The sequence below is a fragment of the Harpia harpyja genome, chromosome 8 (genome assembly GCF_026419915.1).
Source record: "Harpia harpyja isolate bHarHar1 chromosome 8, bHarHar1 primary haplotype, whole genome shotgun sequence".
Lineage (NCBI taxonomy): Eukaryota > Metazoa > Chordata > Aves > Accipitriformes > Accipitridae > Harpia > Harpia harpyja.
The window spans coordinates 49,514,723-49,535,117 of record NC_068947.1 but is presented as its reverse complement, the minus strand read 5'-3'; the positions used below and the strand labels follow the sequence as shown (position 1 = coordinate 49,535,117).

Here is a 20,395-nt window from a genome sequence, read left to right as displayed (position 1 = left end):
AGGCACAAGCGTGGCACGCAGTTGCGTTAGGGAGCTGACGGGCCGTGGCGAAATAGCCAAGCTGTTTTGTACGTGGCAGAGACCTGGAAGGCAAGAGTGGCTGCTGATGCCTGGTTTGGGGCAGACGACAGAGGAAAAGCAGCTCTGTGTTTTTTCCCTGATTGCCCGTGGCAGGGACCGGCCAGGCTGGCCCTCAGCCATGAAACAGCAACATTTCCCGTTGCCAGTGATGGCGGCTGAGCAGGTACTGCATGTGTTCTTCACTCCCAGACATCTCCAGTTTTCTGTGCACAACTGCGATAAAGAACTGAGCCCCCGTTTTCCCCACTGCTCGAGTAGGAAAAAAGAGCTTTAGGTAGCTGGCTACAACTTTCTGATCAGGGGGCCTGGCTCTGGCAGAACTGAAATCCTGTCAGTCGCTGCTCCAAGTCTGCGGTGGGTGGCAGGTCCTCTCAGGAGCTGACGCCATTTTCCACTCTCCTGCCCGCTCCCTCCTTCCCTCATCTTTCTGGCTCCGTAAGGGTCGAGCGTTCCTGCAGAATATCTCTGTCGACACGCTGACTGACTGATTGTCACAGACGGGAGATCCGTTTGTCTTATAACCGCCCCCGAGCCGGGATAACGGCCGACACCCCCCCGGCTGAGGGAAGGAGCCCTCCCGAACTACATCTCCCAGCATGCCGCAGCCGGGAGCTTACCCGGAACCAGCGGCGGTCTCAAGGTCGAGCCGTCCCTGTGGTGAGGAGAGCGGTCGTCCTCCTTCCCTCCCTCCCTCCCTCCCTCTCTCCGCTCAGGCTCCGGGCAGGCAGGTAGCGGCGGGCGGCGGGGCTGGGGCGGGGACGGGACGCGGCACCCCGCTGACGGCCGCTCCCTGCCCGGTTCTCTTCCCCCCCCCCTCCTCACAGGCCGTGGCCGCCGGAGAGCCGCCCGCCATGTCGACGGTGGCCGCCGCCAGCTGCGACGCGAAGGGCGCGGGGGAGGCGCGGGAAGAGAAGAAGCCGCTGAAGCCTTGCTGCGCCTGCCCCGAGACCAAGAAAGCGCGGGACGCCTGGTGAGGGCCCCCACCGTCCCGCCTCAGGCTTCTGGGGGACCCCGACGCCCTCGGGGCGGGTGGCGGCTCCTGCCGGGGTATTTCCCCTTCGCAGGCTGGGCCCGTCGTCGAGTTAGTGGGGCTTTTTAGTCAGTCCGCCGCCCCGGTGTGGCTTTGACCCGCTGGATTTCCCTCCCGGCCCTGCCCGTTGTTACCCTTCTAGGAGTTTCCGTCCCTGCCGACGTGCCGGGGTGATTTTTGGGAACGCTCCCCGCCCCGGGTGGAGGGTGTTGGAGCATCCAAGAGGGGTGGGAGAGGGAGAGCGCGGAGGAGAAGCTGTCTTAAAAGGGTAAATGAGAAATGAAGAGATTAATATCTCACAGCCCTAGTTTAAAACAGGTTTCAGAGATTAGCTTTTAACGCCGCTTACAAATCTTCACTACTGTTGACTGGCCGAAGCAGCTACCGGCAGGTAGTAACGTTTTTATTGTTTAATTGATTATAAACACTGTACTCTCTTAAATAAAAAAAAACTTTGTTTTTTAGGTCTCGGAGGATGACTTTTCTCACAGGTGCAAAACTTGGCAATGATATATATAGCTGCATTTGTAATTATAGGCTTAGTCACAATCATCAAACAGCATGAAATGCACCCCCAAAATAGAGTTCCTTTGTCTAGGACAGTAAATCTTTAAAAAACTTTAATCTGGTGACCAAGTTGTCTTTTTTTTTTTTTTTTTTTTTTTTTTTTTTTACCTGACAGGTGGTGCAGATGTTGTTCAGTAGGTGACATAATACTGGAAGCTGTATTTTTGCTAAAGCTAGGGGTGCATGTTTAGATAGGTGATAGAGTAAAGGCGATTCCAGGGACCCCTAAGGAAAGGGTGGTAGGATGCAAGTCCGGAGTCAGATGGGGTTGCTGTGGGCGGCCAGCAGACCTGTCCGTACTTACTGTAATAAAACTTAAATGATTAAGAAAATAAGATATTTTAGTTATTCACAATTTGGTAGTTTTCTTTCTTTGGCAGCAAGAATAGCATAACGTGGTGGATGAGGGTTGATCAGACCCGTGACCTGTGCTCTGCAGAGCGGTTGAATCTCCGCCTCTGGGGACAGGAAGCGCTCTGCCAGTCAAATCAAAGAGCAAGTCTGAACTGCTTTTGCGGTATGCGCCGTATACTGATGATGGTAGGCTCTTACCGCTATTTGAATATATATTAGACACTTGGATGGATGAGTAACACCAAAAGTTGCCATATATGTTAAATCATTTTTTTAAGAGTAGCTGGACAGGTTTTTTTGCTTCAGGTTCCCTAAGTACCAACTGATGCTGGACTAAAATGTCATTTACTGGTCAACCTATTCTGTATTGGTCTCTTACTGGAGAAATTTTGTTGCTTCCTTACTGAATGATTTGAAACTGGTTGCTGACAAGATGAGCATACTTGATGAAGTGATGCGACAGCCTTGTGTTGTATAACAAATCCCTGTCTAGACTTGCCCGGAATAGACACCGGCCTGTTCATAGGAAATTCTGTTATGCATTTCATCAAAGTTCTCAGTGCACAGCTCTGGACTTGGTCACCTTTCTGAGATAGTATTATACTTTCCAAAACAGTGCTACCCTGGACAGGATAGGCAAAAAGATCTCTGGAGCCTAGTAGGGATTTCTGATTGTCCCCAACAGCTTGTCAGTTCTGTGGCTTTGACTAATAGTAAGCAAACATTTTGTTGTTGAACCTTGGAAATCTTTTTGTTCTGCAGCATCATTGAGAAGGGGGAAGAAAATTGCAGGCACCTAATTGAAGCTCACAAGGAGTGTATGAGAGCTCTGGGCTTCAAGATATGAGATGAGCAGGACTGTGAATGTGGTAAGTATAGCCTTCAGTGTCCTGGCATCTCAGCTGGTGCCACTGGAAGGCCCAGAGTACTGCTCGTGATGGCAAAGGTATCCTCCTTATGAGAGGGAAGGCAAAATAATCCTCATTGACACTAGAGTAAGCACTGCTGTCCTTGTGAGGGTGGTGAAGCCTTCTGGCCGTGTACAGCCTTTGCAAGTAGCTCTTCAGCAGTAGAGTATGGTTCTGCCTCTTGTTGTCTTCTAATAGATCTGAACTTGAACTTCGATTTCTAATGCTAGGGCAGTGTGGGGGTTGTTTTTTGTGGCTTTGTTGCTGGGGTCTTTTTTTGTTGATTGTTGAACTGTCCCTCAATATCCAGTGGAAATCCATGTTTGGTGAAGCTGTCTTTCCTCTCTCTTCTAGATGATGTCTGTGGTGTGACTGTGTTCTGGAAAGCTGCAAAATGAATTATTTCTGCAAGTTACTTCAAAGAACAAATAAAGAATCTATTTATAAAGAGTCTCTAATGATAGACTGTGCATCATGTCTGTGGCTTTTCCACTGTTAGCTCTTGACCGCTACTACAGAAAATATATTTTTTCCTCTTAATAAAAGTGTGAAAATCACCAGCGTTCCTGACTTCTGTTTCTTTTTAAGTAAAGAAATGACAGTACCCTCGTCGTTGAAAACAGCATGTGAGAATGAGTAAAGCCTGCTTACTCATTGACATGAGAACATTGATTACTCCGGTGTTGTGGTTGAACAGGTGGGCCTTCGGTAGGTTTTCCCGCTGATGCAAATTGAGAAATCGTGCTAGTAACACAGCCTTGTTACAGCTTTCAGCAAAGGCATGCTGAAGCTTGTCGTGCCATTTGTGACGGTAAGTGTAACTGTATTTGTAGAAATATGACCACTTTCGAAATGAACTTTCCTTAGAGTCAAAACTGGATTTGCTTTCCCCTGTTAGAATTCTTCCAACTTTTTTTGAATAGCTTTACCCTAGGATTCAAGCTTCATTCTCTATAATGAAGAATTAAGTACTTTCCATATCAAACTCAAATTCTTGAGCTAGTAGTTCTTCAAGGGAAAGGGAGCAGAGGACTGCAGATGTATGTACAGGTCACTTGCCTGAAAGAAAAGCTTTTTTTTTTTTTCTGCCCGGTTTTTGTTGGGTTGGTCTTGTGCTAGGCGTGCATGGGCGTTTGTGTTCTGGCTTTTTTTCTCACCTGTGTGACATTACAGTAGGAAGGTGGTTGTGGCCTTTGATTCCTTCTTACAATCTAGAGCAAAAAAATTGCGGTTGGTAGCTTGCTACACGTGGGACTTTTTTGGTTTCATGCTATGTTGCTGTGTGACCCTCATGTTTTTCTTGGTTTGGTAAGTTGACTTTAAGATGGCATCACTGATTACTTCCTTTCCTCCTGCTGAGTTTTCTTTTCAGAAATTGAAGACATGAAATCTGTGCTTTGTCTTGATTCTTCTCTTGGTTTTGATCCTGTTGGAGGGATGAATGCAGTCCTGACTGTTTCTCTGCCTGCTGGGCCCTGCGTATTCTGAGCTAGCAATGAACAGGCTGTGAATGTTTAGTATGTGACACTTGGTAGTGTCTCTGCCGAGGCTCACAGGTTGCGTGAGGAGAGTTTAGACTTGCCTTCCGGGAATGTTTCATGAATGTCCTGGTGTCTGAGGAAATGTACTCTAAAATGCTTGCAGGGGACAAGCCGGGCTGTTAGACTTAGCTCTACACTGCTCATCTACTCTCCTGTCGTGAGGTAAGAGTTATGCCCATGTTGGCTTCCAGCCTAAGAGAAGGGACGCAGGTGTAGCTCTGGCAAAAAGCGTTCAAAGCCGCCTGCGGTGCTGTAGCTGGCTGTGGAGCAGGACCTGGTGTTCCTCTTGGTGTTTATTGTTGTCTTGAGGTAGAAACTTGAATAAGGTCATTTATTGTTGAATGAACACGTGTCAGAGCTTGAACTGAAGGGAACATTAAAAGGTGGACGCGCACCAGCTTTGCGGTAGCATGTCCAGTCTGGGTAACCGGTGGAAATGGTGCCACAGAGTGAAGAGCAGGGCAGGGGTTGGCAGTGGTCAAGTGAGAGTGGAGTGCTATTTACATCAGTCCAAGAAAAGAAAAAATGGGTCCCTGTACAACTTTACACAGTTTCTATAAACTTAAGAAATGGGACATCTGGGCCTGCATGAAGGTAAAAGCATGGTAGATACTTTAGAAAGTTTTTGGAAGGAAGATGATGAGTGGGATGCTGCGATACCTGTGTGTAACAGGTACAGAAAGGATGCTGGACAACTCAAGTGTGAAAAAACCTTGTAGTCAAATCACATTTCTTGCTGGGTGGCTTCATTTGTTACTACAGGATTCCTGGGGAGTGGATTCAAGGCTTGATTCAAGGAGTGGGAGTTACTGGCACTGTGTTACTACTTACCGATGGAGCTGGTGACAGACGCTGCCCTGCGCAGGGTGCTTGGTGTACTTGCGAGGGCATGAAACGTGGCAGCAGCAGGAAACTTGACTAAACTACACAGCAGCACAACTAAATACAGTACGTGCTGTCTTTGTTGCTTTGTGATTCACCGTGAGCTTGTTGGGAGCAGGCTTTAGACCTTGCCCAACAGTTGTAAGCTGAATGTGACTTGAAACACCAGGTGGATATTTTGGAGCTACAGGGTTTATTAGCGTGTAAGTAACAGTTTTGCAGACTAACGCCAGCAATGCACTATATAATAAATCAAAAAGGAGATGTCTGATTATGCCTGCTCTGACTTTAAGCCACCAAGGTCTTAGTGTCCTCATCACAGGTGACTGGACTAGTTTTCAGCTTATGGGATCAGTGAACCTGTAGACTTCCTGAGGATGGGCAAAATAGCCAGTCGTTTAGCTGCTATGAGATTTGGGACTGGTAATCTCTTGGTGCAGTGCTGCTCTAAAGGACAGAGGATTTATTTGCCAAACAGCACAGGCTGCACCTGGATTGCATCATCACATGGGGCTAAATATTAAGTGCTACTGGTTGAATTCATTTTAAGTGGGGAAATCAACGGAGTCTTATTTTTCTTCTTCACAGACTCATTTTGTTGTAATGCCTTATGTGCCCTCTTCCAGGGAAGAGTCTTAGTGCTGCTCAGGTGTTTTCTATGCACTTGCTCTCTTGATTCCAAATTGGTTTGGGCCTTGGTATCTCCTTTTTAATACTTGTGTGGCTTTCCCCTTGAATCTGTATTGGCTTTAGAACACTGATCTCAGATGAACCCCAGCATCCTTGCATGGAAGGCATGTATTCTAATTCAAGGCAAGGCACGAAAATAGAACTTCTCTTTGGAAAATTAAGAGCTTTTTGAACTCTTGCTGGGTGGAAAACTGGAAGTGCTGTGAAGATGGTCTGTATGGCCATGGTACTCTCATGGGAGAAAGGAAGATTTGAGCCTTGGTGGTTCAACCACTTGACAAATCTTCCTTTTAAAAAACCGGGCCTGAAAACACCTAAATTAATCTCTAGCATATGCTCAGAAATCTACCTTTTAAAAGGCTGTATCATTCACTCTACAACATCACGTTCAGCCGCAGTAGAAAAGCTGTATAGTTTCTAATGAGAGCTTTATGCTGTGGGTTTAAAGATTCCTGTCCATCTTCCGCAGGGAGGTCGCAACGGGCCGTCCTCGCCTGCGGCGCTGGCCCCGGCAGCACTGCGACCCAGCGCATGCCTCTGGGCTTACTGCAGCACCCCTGTCCGTGTTCCGGAAGATGCCAGAGGAAGTAACGAGTCATTAGCATTGTGTTCCAGAGTATTTTCTAGCTCAGGAATTTACCTGAGGAGTGAAATGGATAACTTTTTTTTTTTTTGTCACTTTTTTTGATGTTGCCGCAGAAGTTTTTTGGTAGTACAGAAAGGTGGGGGGAATTGCAACGTTGCTTCTCAGAATGCTTCCTCTAATGTAGTTCTACATTGCTATTCATAGCAGTTCAGTTTTGTCTCACAGATCTTATGTAAAGTATCTTTCTCGTAAGTGTTCCCAATCTTGATATCCCAACTCCCCACTACCATCGAATGTCAGCCCATCTTGGAAGGAGGGCCCCTTATCATAGTGATTTTTTTGCAGGGGCCTAAAGGTAGACAAGTTGTTGGGATCATCTAGCAAGTACATGGCAGTGGTATGAAAAACAGAACTTGGGTCCCAAGATTTTTTTATTGTAATGGTTTGGCTATAAGGTCATCCTTCCCTCTTTGCAGAGAAGGTCAAGAGAAATGAAGTTCTTCATTTCCCCATACCTCTTGCAGCTGAGCCTTGTTCTGCTTCAGTCAGAAGGATTTATTTCTTCATTTAAATAAGGGACCACTGGAAACAAGGTTCCCTGTTTCACTTCACCCTTAACAGAAAGCATCTTTCTGAGTGGATCGTACTCATCCCCTGTGCAAAGCTTAATTTGTCTTGTTTCCTTCCCACATGGCAACCTGTCAAGATGGCACAGCCTTTGCTGCTCTTAGGCATCGTACCGCTCCGTGTTGCACGTGGACTAATCGTTGTAGAGATAGATTGTACCGTCCAAGACCATGATGAATTCTTTAAGGTTGCCATAAAGCATTGCTTCAGCCTCGCCCAGCAGACAGTGTTATTCCAGAGCACTGTTAGTAGAAGAGGCCATTCGTGTGTCTTTAAGTGAATGGTGCCAACAGGAATGGCATGTTAGGCAGGGCAGCTGCGAGCTCAGCCTGAAACACGACGACCCTTGAAACCCTATCCCTACTCCACTGACCCATGCAGGCTGACTTCATACTGTTGACTGACTGCGTGGGTTGCGTCAATGCCTGAAATGTAACTGCTTCCTGGCAGTGGGGCAGATCCTGCCTGTGTGACTGATAACGTGTTACTTGAAGCAGGGGAGAAATTGCATTTATTCATCTTTTCTGTGGATGACCACGGAGGACTGAACTTGGAGGGCCCCTCTCGTGTCTGTGACCCGGGTTACCTGAGTGGAAAGTGTTCGCTTTCCTCTTCATGCTAAATGAAGGTCTGAGGGGTTCCAAATAGCTATAAAGAAATGAAAATGTGAGATGGCGTTTCCCAAGGATGCCTCCCAACAGAGCCTGTTCTCTGTGGGATGAGAGAATCCTCCCTCAACTAGGGTTTCCCCGCAAAATACACTTCCAAGTGTTACGCTCCCAAAGTTTTAGGCAGGATAGTCTCCTCTTCGTGATAGATGAAGCTGTGTCCCAACACCTCATTTACTCTAGCTTTATCCCTTGCAGTCACAACTGTCTGCCCGTGCAGAGCTTTACCTCGTGCCGCTTGGTCTAAAACACCCCACGAGATGGAGCTCCCTGGAGCAAGGGGAGGCTGTGCTGCGGTGCCTGGAAAGCATTTCTCCATCTCTCTCTCCTTTCCAGAGGCTCTGGTAAGTCCCTGCCGCTGCTACAAGCCACAGCGGGAGAAGGGGGTGACCTTTTTCCTTTTTTGTGCTGGGTGAAAGTCGCTCTCTTGCAGGAGCGCAGAGTGGTGCGGAGCCCCACGTGTGGCTGGAGCTGGCTGCGATAAGCTGGTTGTTTTCCCCTTTCCTTTCCCCTCCTCGTGCTGCGCTGTGCTTATCTGGGCGCCCGAGTTATGTTAAGTAGCGGGTGCGTGCTTGCTCTCTGTTCTCCTCGCTGCTTTTGCTCCTTGGATTTCAATTCCAAACATGGTTATCCCTTTGGGGTCTCTCTCGTTTCCACTGCCAAGTGATACACATTCCACACTCAACACCAGCTCCCTCCGCTGCTCTCTCGCGGTCGCTATTTCCATTTGCCGGAGGGCCGGCGAGAGAGGCAGTGCGACGAGATCTCTGTCCTGTCTGCAAGTTTTCCAGCTAATGGCCTCTACTCTTTCTTTGACTGAGCTCTTTTGGCCTCGTATTTGCCAGCTCCTTTTCTCACTGGTGTGGCTAAGGAGGGGGCCAGCCGACGGTTTGTGAGCCACAAAGAGGAGAAACAAGCCTTTTGGGGATTTTTCGGGTGCAAAAACGTTCAGCAGCACTTTAACATGTCGCTCTGAAGCGCGCTGCTGTGGGACCGGCCGGCGCTCAAGAGGAGGAGGAGGAGGAGGAACAGCTACCCAGCAGCTCTGGTTTCAGACCCTTGCAGCACCCTTTGTGTATGACAATTCATTTTGAGCGCAGGACGGCCAGGGAGGGTGGGGAGTGGGGAAGGATGAGCGCAAGCAGCCTCTCTTGGGACCAGGCTGTTCTCCAGCCTCCGGTGTGCGATGCCTGGAAGGAGATTATGGAGGGAGCAGCCTACCAGCTGGCCAGCTGCATCATCCTCCTGGGTTACATGGGGGGAAGCGGCATCTTTGGGTCCCTCTATATCTTTGGCCTCCTGGCCCCGGGCTACTTCTGCTATGCTCTGTGGGGCTGGCTGAGCGCCTGCGGGCTGGATATCTTCGTCTGGAACATGCTGCTCGTCTTCGCCTGCTTGCTTCAGCTGGCTCACCTGGCTTACCGGCTCCGCAGAGACACCATCCCAGAAGAGTTTGACCTCCTCTACAAGACCATGTACCTGCCCTTGCAGGTGCCCCTGGAAGTCTACAAAGAAATCGTGAAGTGCTGCGAAGAGCAAGTCCAGTCGCTAGTCAGAGACCAGAATTACGCGGTGGAGGGCAAGACGCCCATTGACCGCCTCTCGTTGCTGCTGTCTGGCAGGTAAAGGCTCTCCTGTTTCTGAGCAACGGCTGACAGCAAAGCGCTGTGGCTTACTGTTGTATTTTCACCCCCCGTAGAAACTGGGGTGAGGATTGTTTCCTTCCTCTGAAAGGGCTTTGAGATATGCATCTGTTTGTTGGGGAGGGGGGTAATTTGCTTTTGGGGGTTGTTTTTGTTTTCTTTTGTTTTTCTGAACTAGACTATTTCGGGGAACGGTTTGCAGAATCAAGCTATGTGCAGTGAAGCAGCCAGCCCAGCTCAGCCTTGCCTGTGATATTGTTGGGGAATCCTTACCTCTTTCTCTGTCATTTTAAAATGATCTTATTTCTGATGGGAGCAGACTGGCTGTGAGAGAGTGTTTCTCAAGGCAGGAAGGCAGTGCGTCCGGACTTGTGGTCTCTGGGGGTACCAGACACACCTCTGTGTTGTGAGTGGATGTGCACTGACTACGCAGAGTCCTCAGTTCGCCTGCTCCCCCAGGCCAGCAGTGGGATTCAGGGAGAGGTTCCACCCCTGTTCCCAATGCCTTGACCCTCAGGGCTCTGAAATTTTTCACTTTGAGGGTCATTTCGTCAAAAAAGAGAGCGCTCTCCTGTGGTGGATCCCGCCTCATCAGGCCTCTTTCTTTCCCTGTGCTGTCGTGCATTCATGATGTTCCTTCCTCTGGACCATCAAGGAGGACCTCAGGGACCTCTAGATAGTCACAGCTGATTCCCTGGCAAGCCATGCACATTTGCTGTTCATTTACTGGAGATTTGATTATTGAGTGAACTGTGCTGATGAAGTACTGTTATTTGTTCACCTGAGATCCTGTGGCATGTCTCTATGAACATATCTTGTAACGATTTGCAAAATCCAAATGCAAAATAGTAATGATATTGGCTTCCCAGCTGCTGCCATGCACTTGGCAATAACGCCAAGTGAGAGTGGGAAAGGAAGAAGATCTGTAAATGGGAGCAGGGGTGAGCTGTAAGAGGTGTGTCTCACAGGGATTTTCCTTTGGGAAGACAAACCCAGCATCACCTGGGGCTCATGTTTTATTGCAGCGGTCCATTCTCTCTGGTGAAGGTGAGGGGGGGCTGTAAAGAAGGAAGCCTTCCTTTTTTTTTGGTGTTTGTCCCTTTTCTAGGATGTGTTAAGGGCATCCTGGGACCACTGACCAGTGCTGAATGGCAAAGCACTCGGAGGAAACTGGGTACGTGTGTTTCTATTAGGTGTCTCCCCTTACCAGATGTCCATGCTGAGCAGCTTGCTCCGAAGTTTACCATATCTGCAAAAAATGTTAGTGGGAAAGAGTCTGTGCTGTCTTGCCCTGCACTGGATAATCTGCTGCTGCTCTGTGGGCATGAAAGTGCTGCAGTGGACTGTAAGACAGTGCTGGTGGGGTAGTTCTGCTCTCTTTTGCAGTGGCAAGTATGCATCTTGGCTGATTGAGGATGCTCCGTGGAGATGGGATTGGATTTGCATTTCCCGGTACCCACTCTATTGCCTCGTGAGGTCCTTGCTGAGCCAACAGAGCATTGCTACTATTATGGTGTCCCCTCTTAAACTGAACAGTAGCAAGACAAGGGAAGCTTAGAAATGCAGAATGTGCCTGGATCGGGAAACCTGTCTTGCGATCTCTGACCCTTCCAGGCAGCATTCCCAGCTGACTGGAAGCCAACAGTGAACCGAGCCTTGTAACTCCTGAAAGCAAGAATTGCCTTTCTGCATCGTACAACAGGGGAACATGGCGACAGGGAGGCAAGAGGCCCCAAATCTGGTGGTGCAGAGCTACAAACAGAGCTCCCGAGTGCCCTGCCGTTGCCCCAGGCCTGTGCAGCTCTCTTTCTCTGCTCCCGCAGCAGAGCTGGGTGCAAGTTCGACCTTGACATTGGTAGGCAATTGTAGCAAAAGTAGGAGAAAGGGATACTTGGGAAGCCAAGAGAGATTGAATGGTAATGTGCAGCAAACAATGAGCTCGCAGCATGATGTGTCTGGAATGACGGCCAATGCAATTTTGGGGGTTTCTGGGTGTAAGAGCTTCCCAGCATCGAGGCAGGGAATGCCCTCATGCAACCCTGGGGACAGGAAGAAGATGCAAGTACAAAGAGCCACAGGCTGGCTTAGAAGTACCTGAAAAGCAGCAGCAGTCTTGAGGGCTGAGAAGTCCTGGTTCAGGACCAAGCATTGCACCTGTGGGGGCTGGCTTTGTAGCAGGAAACAGAAAACAGATGGAATTTGGGAAGTGGCAGCAAATATCGTTTCCCACAGAGAAAGGAGGGATGGCCCCATAGACTGGAGCATCTGCAGCTGTCCTGGAGAGGGTATGAGACACGTGCGTGAGATGAGAAGTCCTTTCCTCCCTGGTGGGAGCAGCTGCCTGCACATGGTGTGAGCTGATCAGGTTCGTGTGACGTCTGTTTTGTGGCCTAAGCCTGTGCGCCTTGCCTGTCCTCTCTGCAGGGTCCGAGTGAGCCAGGACGGACAGTTCCTTCACTACATCTTTCCGTATCAGTTCCTGGACTCTCCAGAATGGGAGTCGCTGCGACCCTCCGAGGAAGGAACTTTCCAGGTAACCCCGCACAGCCGCCGCAGCAGCCCAGCTTCGCTCCTTGCTGCTTTGTTGCATGTCTGAGAAGGGGACGGAGGGAGCTCATTATGCCATTCAAAGCTAACCAGGAATACTTTCCTCCCCTTCGTCGTGGTTTAACCAGCACAGGATAGTGCGATCAGCTGTGTTATCTTTTTTCTACCTTCCTTTGAAGACCTCAGTGTGTGCTCCTACTATCAGCTGACAGCAGGGAGAGTAGAACGTGGAGCTCCTTCCAGTTTAGCAGGGAGACGAGGTATCGGATTGCTGGCTCTCTTCCATTACAGCATTCCCTAGTACCTGTGTTGGTGCATTTGCCCTGCACGCTGCTAGCAGGGTGCATCGTTCCAGCATCAGGATGGCAGCCACGGCAATATGCAGCAGTGATGTAGATCCATAAACATCCTGTTCCTCACAGAAGCTTCTGATGGTGATGTGTTTGGGGTGGAGAAGCAGAAAGGATGATTCACACCCGAATATGGTTCTTTCTGAGCAGAAGAATCCCTTGCTGAGAGGCCAGACCAATTCTTATTTGCAGCAACAGAAAGGATTTTGCTCTTGCTGTCAACACCCCATGGTATTTGTTTGGCTTTCCTTCTGGAGGAGATTACTTAAGCCCACATCTCTCTGCCTTTAACTCACATCCCAGGACAGGCTGATCCCTGTCAGGATGTCAATCTAGGATATGTCAGTTAGGGCATATGAGGAGGGATTTTGCTAATCCGTTGGGAGCATGGGACAGTCATGAGGGAATGATGCTGCTTTCTCACGAGGGCAGCCACATTCAGACTTGGTTAAACCAGGGCAGCTCTCCGAATCTGCTTTCCTCAGGTCTGAATTGGGCCCATGTGTGAAAGGGTCACGGCGGTCGCTCCTGAAATCCATGCTACCGCCAGTGATTACGGTCTTGCAAGAGGATTAGTTGCAGGAGTTGGTGGACTGTGTGACTGTGGCACCGGGCTACAGCTTGTGAGCAGAAATAGGGATGTCGGGCCAAGATAACGGGGTAGAGAGGGCAACAGCAGCATGGCTGTGCTAAGGGTGGGGGTATCTTGTGTTTTGCACAGGGCTTCAATCCTGGACCATATTTGCCTAAGAGTCCAGCAGAGAGAACGGTGGCTGCCCGGTGCTCCCGGCAGGGAAATGGCCGTCTGGATGGCACGCAACCTGCAAAGACAATCTGCAGCGTTTTCTGAGCTAATTTCTGTGGAACTGAATGTTCCCAGACCTCCTGAGTGTCTTTATCTGTGATGCGTGGGACAGCTCGGGAGCAAGCTGGTGCCAGGCTGCACCAGCCCTGCCAGCACCACGCTCTTGGCCCCTCTCCTGCTCTGCGATACAGGGCTGGTCGGGGAGGTCGGCTGTGCCCGGCACCAGGATGGGCAGGTAGAGTCCTAGGTGGGGAAAGGCTGCAACCAGGTGCTGCAAAAGCCTAAAACCCGCGTCTGCTTACTGAGGAGCACGAAGAAGTAGCAGCCTGTGTGAGACCAGCATTCAGCAGGTGAGACTTGACCAGTCCATGTTCCTGGCAGGACATTACTCTTGATGGCCGTGCTTAGCCATGGTGATGTGCTGCTTTTGGCAGCTGTTTAACCCACTAGTCTTTCTTACCTGAGTAGTTAATAAAACTCTGTGGCATATCTCAGACTTACCCCTAGCATCACAATCATTTAGTTTAAAAAGTGCATGTTTTGACTCCGGGTCTTTGCTGGAGGAGGGCATGGAAGGTTTTTCTTGCCCAAGTTTTCCCCATGGCTCTCTGGATTGAGCGGTTTCAATCTTGAGCCTGCCAAACAATGGCAGAAGTGCAACTCGGTCTACATGGAGAGATGGTTTCCTTGAGCTTTCAGCTTTGGCTGTGTCCCATGGGACTGCTGGCTCCCAGAGCCTGAAGGAGTTGGGTTTCAGGGCTGGCACTTTCCCCCAGAAGGCTGAATTATGGGCTCTGCCGATGCTGGAGCGCTTGTGTCGGGGGGATTCATGAGTGAAATCTGTCCTGCTGTCCTGGTTAGGAGGCAAGTTTTCTTATTACATCTCAATCCCTCACGAGAAGTGGAGGCTTTCGATCGCTGTGCCAGAAGTTGGTTAGGACAATGACATTCAGGTCATTTCAATTTCCATGTGACCCTTCCTCTTGCTCGCCTCAGCCTGGGAAAGTTCTCAGGTTTTATCTCCCGTATTTCTTTCGTAAGGCAGCTGCTTGCATGGCAGTGGCATTAAATATCAAACCCAAGGACACACACATGCAGCCAAGCCATGTTAAGCTTCCCAGTGGCCCTCTGCCATGGTGGCTGGCCAAGGAGACCCCTGGATATAGAGTGAAAGGGAGCCCCCGGGATATTTTGGCTCTGGCACTTGTTCACATGCCAGTGTCTCCATTACACTCGGATGTTCTTCTTTGGCCCAAGGCAGTTTGACCCTTCCTGTGTTTCTTATCTTTTTTCATTATTATTATATTTATATATTACAATATACACTCATGTGTTATATAATGGTTTTTAATAGTAGTAGTCTAGTCTTACAGCGAGGGGGAAAAAATGCCTCTGTTTGCATTGGCAAAACCCAGAGCAAAACAAAATGTTCTCTAAAGTCAACCCAATAAAACCTCAAGTGAGTTCCCTACCTACACACAAACACAGTAAAACCCTTTTACTTCCTTCCTCGCTGAGCTGTGCCGCATGTCCTTCAAGGCCATTCAGCCCTACAGGCCCCAGCAGAGCTGGCGAGAGAGGATGTCCCTCCGGCACAGGGTGACCAGGCAAGTCTTCCAGGTGGCCCTTCGTGCACCCAGGGCTTTCTCGGAGGCAGCAGCATCTGAAAGCGAGAGGGTGAAACGTAGCCAGCCAGCCATGTGGCTCGCTTAAGCAAGGGCATGCCACTAATTGCATAGGAAAACCTGGTCTCCGGCTCCTTGGGGAGAGGAAGAATAAGGTGGGTAAGGATTTATCCGATCGTTCAGCTTGGACAATCTGGCTCTCCAGCCCCGCCGTCTCCCAAGGAGAGCAGGTATCAAAGGGGCTGGGGGCCTTCACTGGAGAGAAGCACGCAGCCCCAAGGCGGGTGACCCCTGCCCAGGTGGTGGGACTCACTCCGCTCCCTCCCTGCCCCACAGGTCACGCTGACAGCCGAGACCGACTGCAGCTTCATCACCTGGCCGAGGAAGAAGCTGTATCTCCTCCTGAGGAAGGACCGCTACGTTGCCCGGCTCTTCTCCTCCCACCTGGGCTACGACATCTCGGAGAAGCTCTACTCCCTCAACGAGAAGCTCTTCGCCAAGTTCGGCCTTCGCTTCGACATCCGCTTGCCCAGTCTCTACCACGTCCTCGGGCCAGCCTCCTCCGAGGGGGAGTCGGAGGACTGCGAGGAGCCGTCGCCTGCCTCCGGCCAGGCTGGTGCCTCTGAGCCCCCTCCGCCGCCACCGCCGCCACCGGCTCCGCGACCCCGGGCATCCCGGCCCGACAGTGACCTGCTGGGTGAGGACTCCACCAGTCTTGTCTTGGAAGATTTTGCTGAGTTGCCGGGGTCTTTTATGGACTATGTGAGCGAAGGGGAGTATATGAAGTGAGGGCATTCCTGGCACGGGCACGCCTCACCCTGTGTGGGACCCCCGCGTAAGTACCCGCGTGTGGAAGCAAGTCCTTCCCGTGATGCGACTGCCTGGGTAGAGCGGCGGCCCCCAGCTTCTCGCCCTCGTTTGCCGTGGGTTTGCTCCTCCGCAGCGTTTTTTTTTTGCCTGCTGCCCAAAGGAATCCTGGGAGGTGGGCTCGAGCTGTCATGATTTTCTTAAGGAAAAGCAGCAGGGTAGAGGCTTCACTCCAGGCGCCAGCCACGCCATGGGGTGGAAGGGCTGGTAACCTGGCCGTAGAAAGTTCTTCCCTGCCCTGTCCTCTCTCCATCCCTCGGGAGATGCAGAGCCACTGAAATGGTGTCCAGGCTGGTGGGTGGTACGTGAGTGCCCGCAGAGACCCCACAGGGCTCGACCCGGCTCGCCATGAGGTAGAGCTGTGCCTGGAGACGTTCCAGTACTGAGCTGAGAAAGATGTCTGCAGGTGAGAGAGCAGACAACCCCGGAGATGCTGACAGGGATAGAAACGGTTCCAGCGTTTACAGAGGATTGATAGCGAGGAGTTGCTCTACACCCTGCAAGTGCTCAGTCTGGGCAGGGGGAGAAAGCTCAGAGTCCTTCCTCCCCCCTGCCCACCACAGCTCATCCCAGCATTTGTTCTGTTCTCCTTGTTTCTGCTGAGCTTTGTCTCAGCCAAATCAGTAAGGTATTGAAAAGACTGCCCTGTGTGGTATAGCTCTTGCCTCCAATCACCCTGGGTGGACCGAACAGGCTAAATATTGTTTTAACATGCCCCAAACTCTGCTTTCCAGTGAGTGGGAATGAGATGCTCTCTTCCAAAATGCCAACTCCTTACTCTGCAAGGGAAAAATTCCCGGGCCTGGTGGATGTTGGGGCAGAGGAGTGATGCACGCAAACAGAAATAGACAGGAGGGTGGCTCGTGCTTGAAATTCAGATCCGAGTGGCCAAGAGAGAAATTCCACACTGAGCTCCTTTTAGCCAGCTGCTGCACGCCAGCTGCTGCACGCCAGCTGCAGACCCCGAAATGTGCATTCCTGCTGCTGCCCCATAATAGCTGCTTTCTGGCATCCAGCTGCCAGACACCAAGCCTGGGACTGGGAATTCTGTCCTAGAAGGGACCACTGCGTGTGTCCCAGTTGGGTCTGCGTGGCAGGGAGAAAGTTGCAGGGCTGGGCTGCGGCTGGGGAGACCATTTTCCAGCAGGCATCCTTGAACACGGTGCACCATCGCATCCTGGTTTTCCCTGCGCCCGCTTGGGTCTACTTCTGGGCTGTAAATGCTTGGGCTGTGGACTCACTGGCAGGGAGCATGAAGCAGGACACACTCCTGCCATGAGCCCTGACAAGTCTGCAGTAATCTTCCCTCCCCTGCAGTGCTTGTGCACAAGCCTCACCGCCATGACGGCAAAGGGACTGTCCCTCCTTGGTGCTCTACGTGGGAAGGCTGTCTGGTCAGACAGCACTTGCTATTTGCAGTATGCATCTGGTAGAAAAGGCCTTTTTTGCTGATTCATCCAGGTGCTGTTCTTAGTTTTTGAAAGATTTTCCTGTTTCATACAGTTCTGCTTTGAGTTGAGTCATGTGCCTATTCCTGTACTGCTTCCACGCTTCCAAATTTAAAATCTGGGATATGAAGAAACTGGCCAGGGAAGGAACAAGTATATTTGGTTTTGCTTGAATCAGATAAAAAGTCATCAAGAGGTTTGCTTAGTTGTTTTTGGTTGGTTGGTTGGTTTTTTGTTTTAAAAAGGAGGCACAGAGAGAAAAAGAAAAAAAAAATCCTCATTTGTTTTCTAGCTTAGAAGTCCTAGGAATGTGAAGTTCCTCATTTTGCTGGTAGACTGCTGGAGATATGAATCTGCAGCTTTTTCAGTCCTTACTTGGAGAGGCAGGAACACTGAATCACTTATGAGACAGCCATCCTCCCAACAGTCAGGCATGTCTGAATGAATGCAGATAGTGTTATAAACGTGGTGAAGTCACTTTGTCTATGCTTTGCTTGTATTTTGTCTTCTCGGCAGAAGGATATCCATTCTCAGGTCATTGGCAGAATTCTCCTTGTTGATCAAGCTCAATAAAATCAGAATTTCAAATGCAATTAAAAAAGGAAGGAGGCAAGGAACACCGTAGCTTTTTTTGAATTGTTTCCACCCATTTTTGGTAATGAGTCAATATTGTGGAACATACACACGAGAGGTGTGTGTGTATGTGTGTGTTGGGGAAAGCTTGTGCAACACAGCACAAAGCTCTTCTTTCTTTCACACAATCCTTTTAGAAAATGTTGGAAGCTGGAAGCTTTTGTCTTTCTAGATCTTGTGAATGAGGCAGTGTCAAGGTATGCTGATACTTGCAGTAGAGACCTGCGATAAAAGCCCAAATGTTTCAGAGGTTGGTATTTGGGGTGGGAGAGGAGGATGATCTTCCTTGTTTGTCAGTCTGGAGACAATAGCCAGTGTGGTATTTTAATTTCTAAGGTAATTAGACAAGGAAAACAAACTTTGTTTAGTGTGTTCATAACAGTGGAACGAGTGCTTCCTTGTTACTCTGCTCACCACTTGGGTATCCTAGTCACATCACACCGCAGCAGCACAACAGCAATTGTCACATCCAGACAGTATTCCACAGCGACTTGAGCACCTAACCACAAAAATTAGTGATACAGAGGGGCTGCAGTTTTCCCTTCTGGCCAGGCACTTGTCAGAGCTTAGCGGATGATCTGAGCAGGTCTGCCGTGGCCCAAGGAAAGCACTTTCATAACTTTTCCCTTGGAACTGGTGAAAACATCCATAATAAACAGGGATATTCCCTGCAGTGTCATTGTTCGAAGTAAGCAATAGGTGCGGTCCCAGAGGTCAGAGCTCCCCTGGGGCTTTCCCCTGGTCTGTGTTCTTGTCTCCTTCCCCAGCAACTTGCAACCTCAATAATCACCTTCCAGCTCTCTAAATTCCCCGTGCTGAAGTGCTTCTATGGATCACATATCTTTTCATTTTCTGTCACTACAACAGCCACCTTGCAATACCACAGTGCAGGAGGGCAACTCTTGAATGCCCAAAGTGCTGCAAAAATCATGCAGAATAAAATATTCCTGGGAGATATATCGGCCCACTATTCTTATCATCGAGTTCCTTGAAAGAGTTTCTAGTCTGCTCACGAGCAAGACAGATCGTGATATCCCATTGATGAGCACATTCTTTCTCTGAGGATGAGAGATATTTCAATAACTTACAGGCTGCCTGTTTAAGAGGCAGATTCAAAGGTTATGTTCAAAGCTTGCTTTAACAGTGTACTGCTGTATATAGCTCAGCGCTCCACAGCAAACTAAACTTTATTCCTTGCATGAAAATTCAAACAACTAAAAGCCACCTGCTTTTTCACCTTTTCATATCGCATTTGTTCTAGTTTGTTGCTATCAAGTGCTTGTAAAATGTGGAGCTGTTGCTGCCTAGTTTTGTACTGTTACATCTTGGGGATGGCTTTCTCTTTGGTGGGTGAGGTGGATGGATGGATGCTTGATGGCCTGTAGCTTGGTATCTAAGTTAGTAGGAATTGTTTTACACCTGCTTTGAGAGCAACATCAAAGGAGCAGTGGCGTCTGTTTCAACAATATCACAGAAGGTGCTTTGGAGGGGTTTGGTTTTGCTGTCTCAGGATGGCTGCATAACCCCATTTTCTGATTTATCACATGTTGAAGAATTACATAGTTTTGCATGCTAATTTAGGAGGGGAGGGAGAAGGACAGGTAACGGTGGGCTCCATGAGGTTAGTGTCTTGGAAAAGTTTGGAAGCAAGATTTATTCCTCTGATAATAATGGTGCTCTCTTTCTTTCTCTCCCCCCTGACGCCCCCCCCCCCCCCCTTTTCCTCCTTCCTCCTCTGCTTTCCTTCTGCAGCCTCTGGAAACCCTCTCCGGAGTTCTCCCCACCCTCTCCGCAAAGGACGAGCCCCTCTGGCTCCTACTCAGACCCCTGAACTCTAGGGAACAACAGGCTGTTTTGCTCCCGAAGCCCCTCCAAGGGAACGTATGCTCACACAGGTTTCTGACCAGAGAGACACTCTTTAGCACGCACTGAGACGTCTGCCTGCAGACGTGTACACCCAGGAGCACGTGAAGCACACGCGTGAGACTGCAGTGTGACACTCCAGCACCTCCCACCCCATGGTTGTTCACCAGACCTGCCTGCCCCAGTGTGCTTCCACGGTTTGTTTTCTAGTCCTGCCTCCCTGAGGTGTGTTGGCAGCTCTGATACCAAGGTACACCAATATCGCTGCAAGCGATACCAGCCTGCTCGCGGATCTGTGTTCCCTTTGATTTAATGATTTCCATTAAAGTCAGAGATGAAACTACTGGTGTTTGAGGATTTGGAGAGGGTTTGAAAGGCTTGAGGTGATCTGAAGGCATGGGGGGGAAAGGACAGGGGAAAATGGGCTGCCTGATGGCTTTGGCAATGGGCTTGCAATGGAGAGCATGATATGGAGATTTGATATCATGCTTCTCACTGGGCATCCACTCTAGTGAGACCAGAAATTACTTTTCCCGGGGTTAGGATTTCTCATTTATGACAACCACCACTTCTCAAAGAAGTTACCAACTTCTGGTGAAAGCTCAGTTGTTTCAGTTGATTCTTTTGGAATAAGAAAGAGGAGGAATTGGGACTGAGGGCAGGTATGGGCAAGAAGGAGA

The 20,395-nt window shown here is 49.7% G+C and overlaps 2 protein-coding genes across 3 annotated transcripts; both read left to right on the top strand.

Annotated features, from left to right (window-relative positions):
• The first annotated feature begins 724 nt into the window (after window positions 1–724).
• LOC128144765 (cytochrome c oxidase copper chaperone) lies at window positions 725–3,495 on the top strand. Its single transcript, XM_052793996.1, has 4 exons — window positions 725–809; window positions 906–1,051; window positions 2,795–2,901; window positions 3,295–3,495. The coding sequence occupies exons 2-3, from the start codon at window positions 933–935 to the stop codon at window positions 2,877–2,879; spliced, it is 204 nt and encodes a 67-aa protein (XP_052649956.1). The 5' UTR covers window positions 725–809; window positions 906–932; the 3' UTR covers window positions 2,880–2,901; window positions 3,295–3,495.
• A 4,819-nt stretch (window positions 3,496–8,314) lies between these two features.
• On the top strand, window positions 8,315–20,058 carry POPDC2 (popeye domain containing 2). Of its 2 annotated transcripts, none has more exons than XM_052793995.1 (4): window positions 8,315–9,556; window positions 12,002–12,110; window positions 15,241–15,601; window positions 19,605–20,058. In XM_052793995.1, exons 1-4 carry the CDS (start codon window positions 9,012–9,014, stop codon window positions 19,688–19,690), a joined length of 1,101 nt encoding a protein of 366 aa, XP_052649955.1. In that variant the 5' UTR covers window positions 8,315–9,011; the 3' UTR covers window positions 19,691–20,058. The 2 variants fall into 2 exon arrangements, with proteins under 2 accessions (XP_052649955.1, XP_052649954.1); XM_052793994.1 differs by having other exon boundaries at window positions 8,316–9,556; window positions 15,241–15,739.
• Window positions 20,059–20,395: the final 337 nt, after the last annotated feature.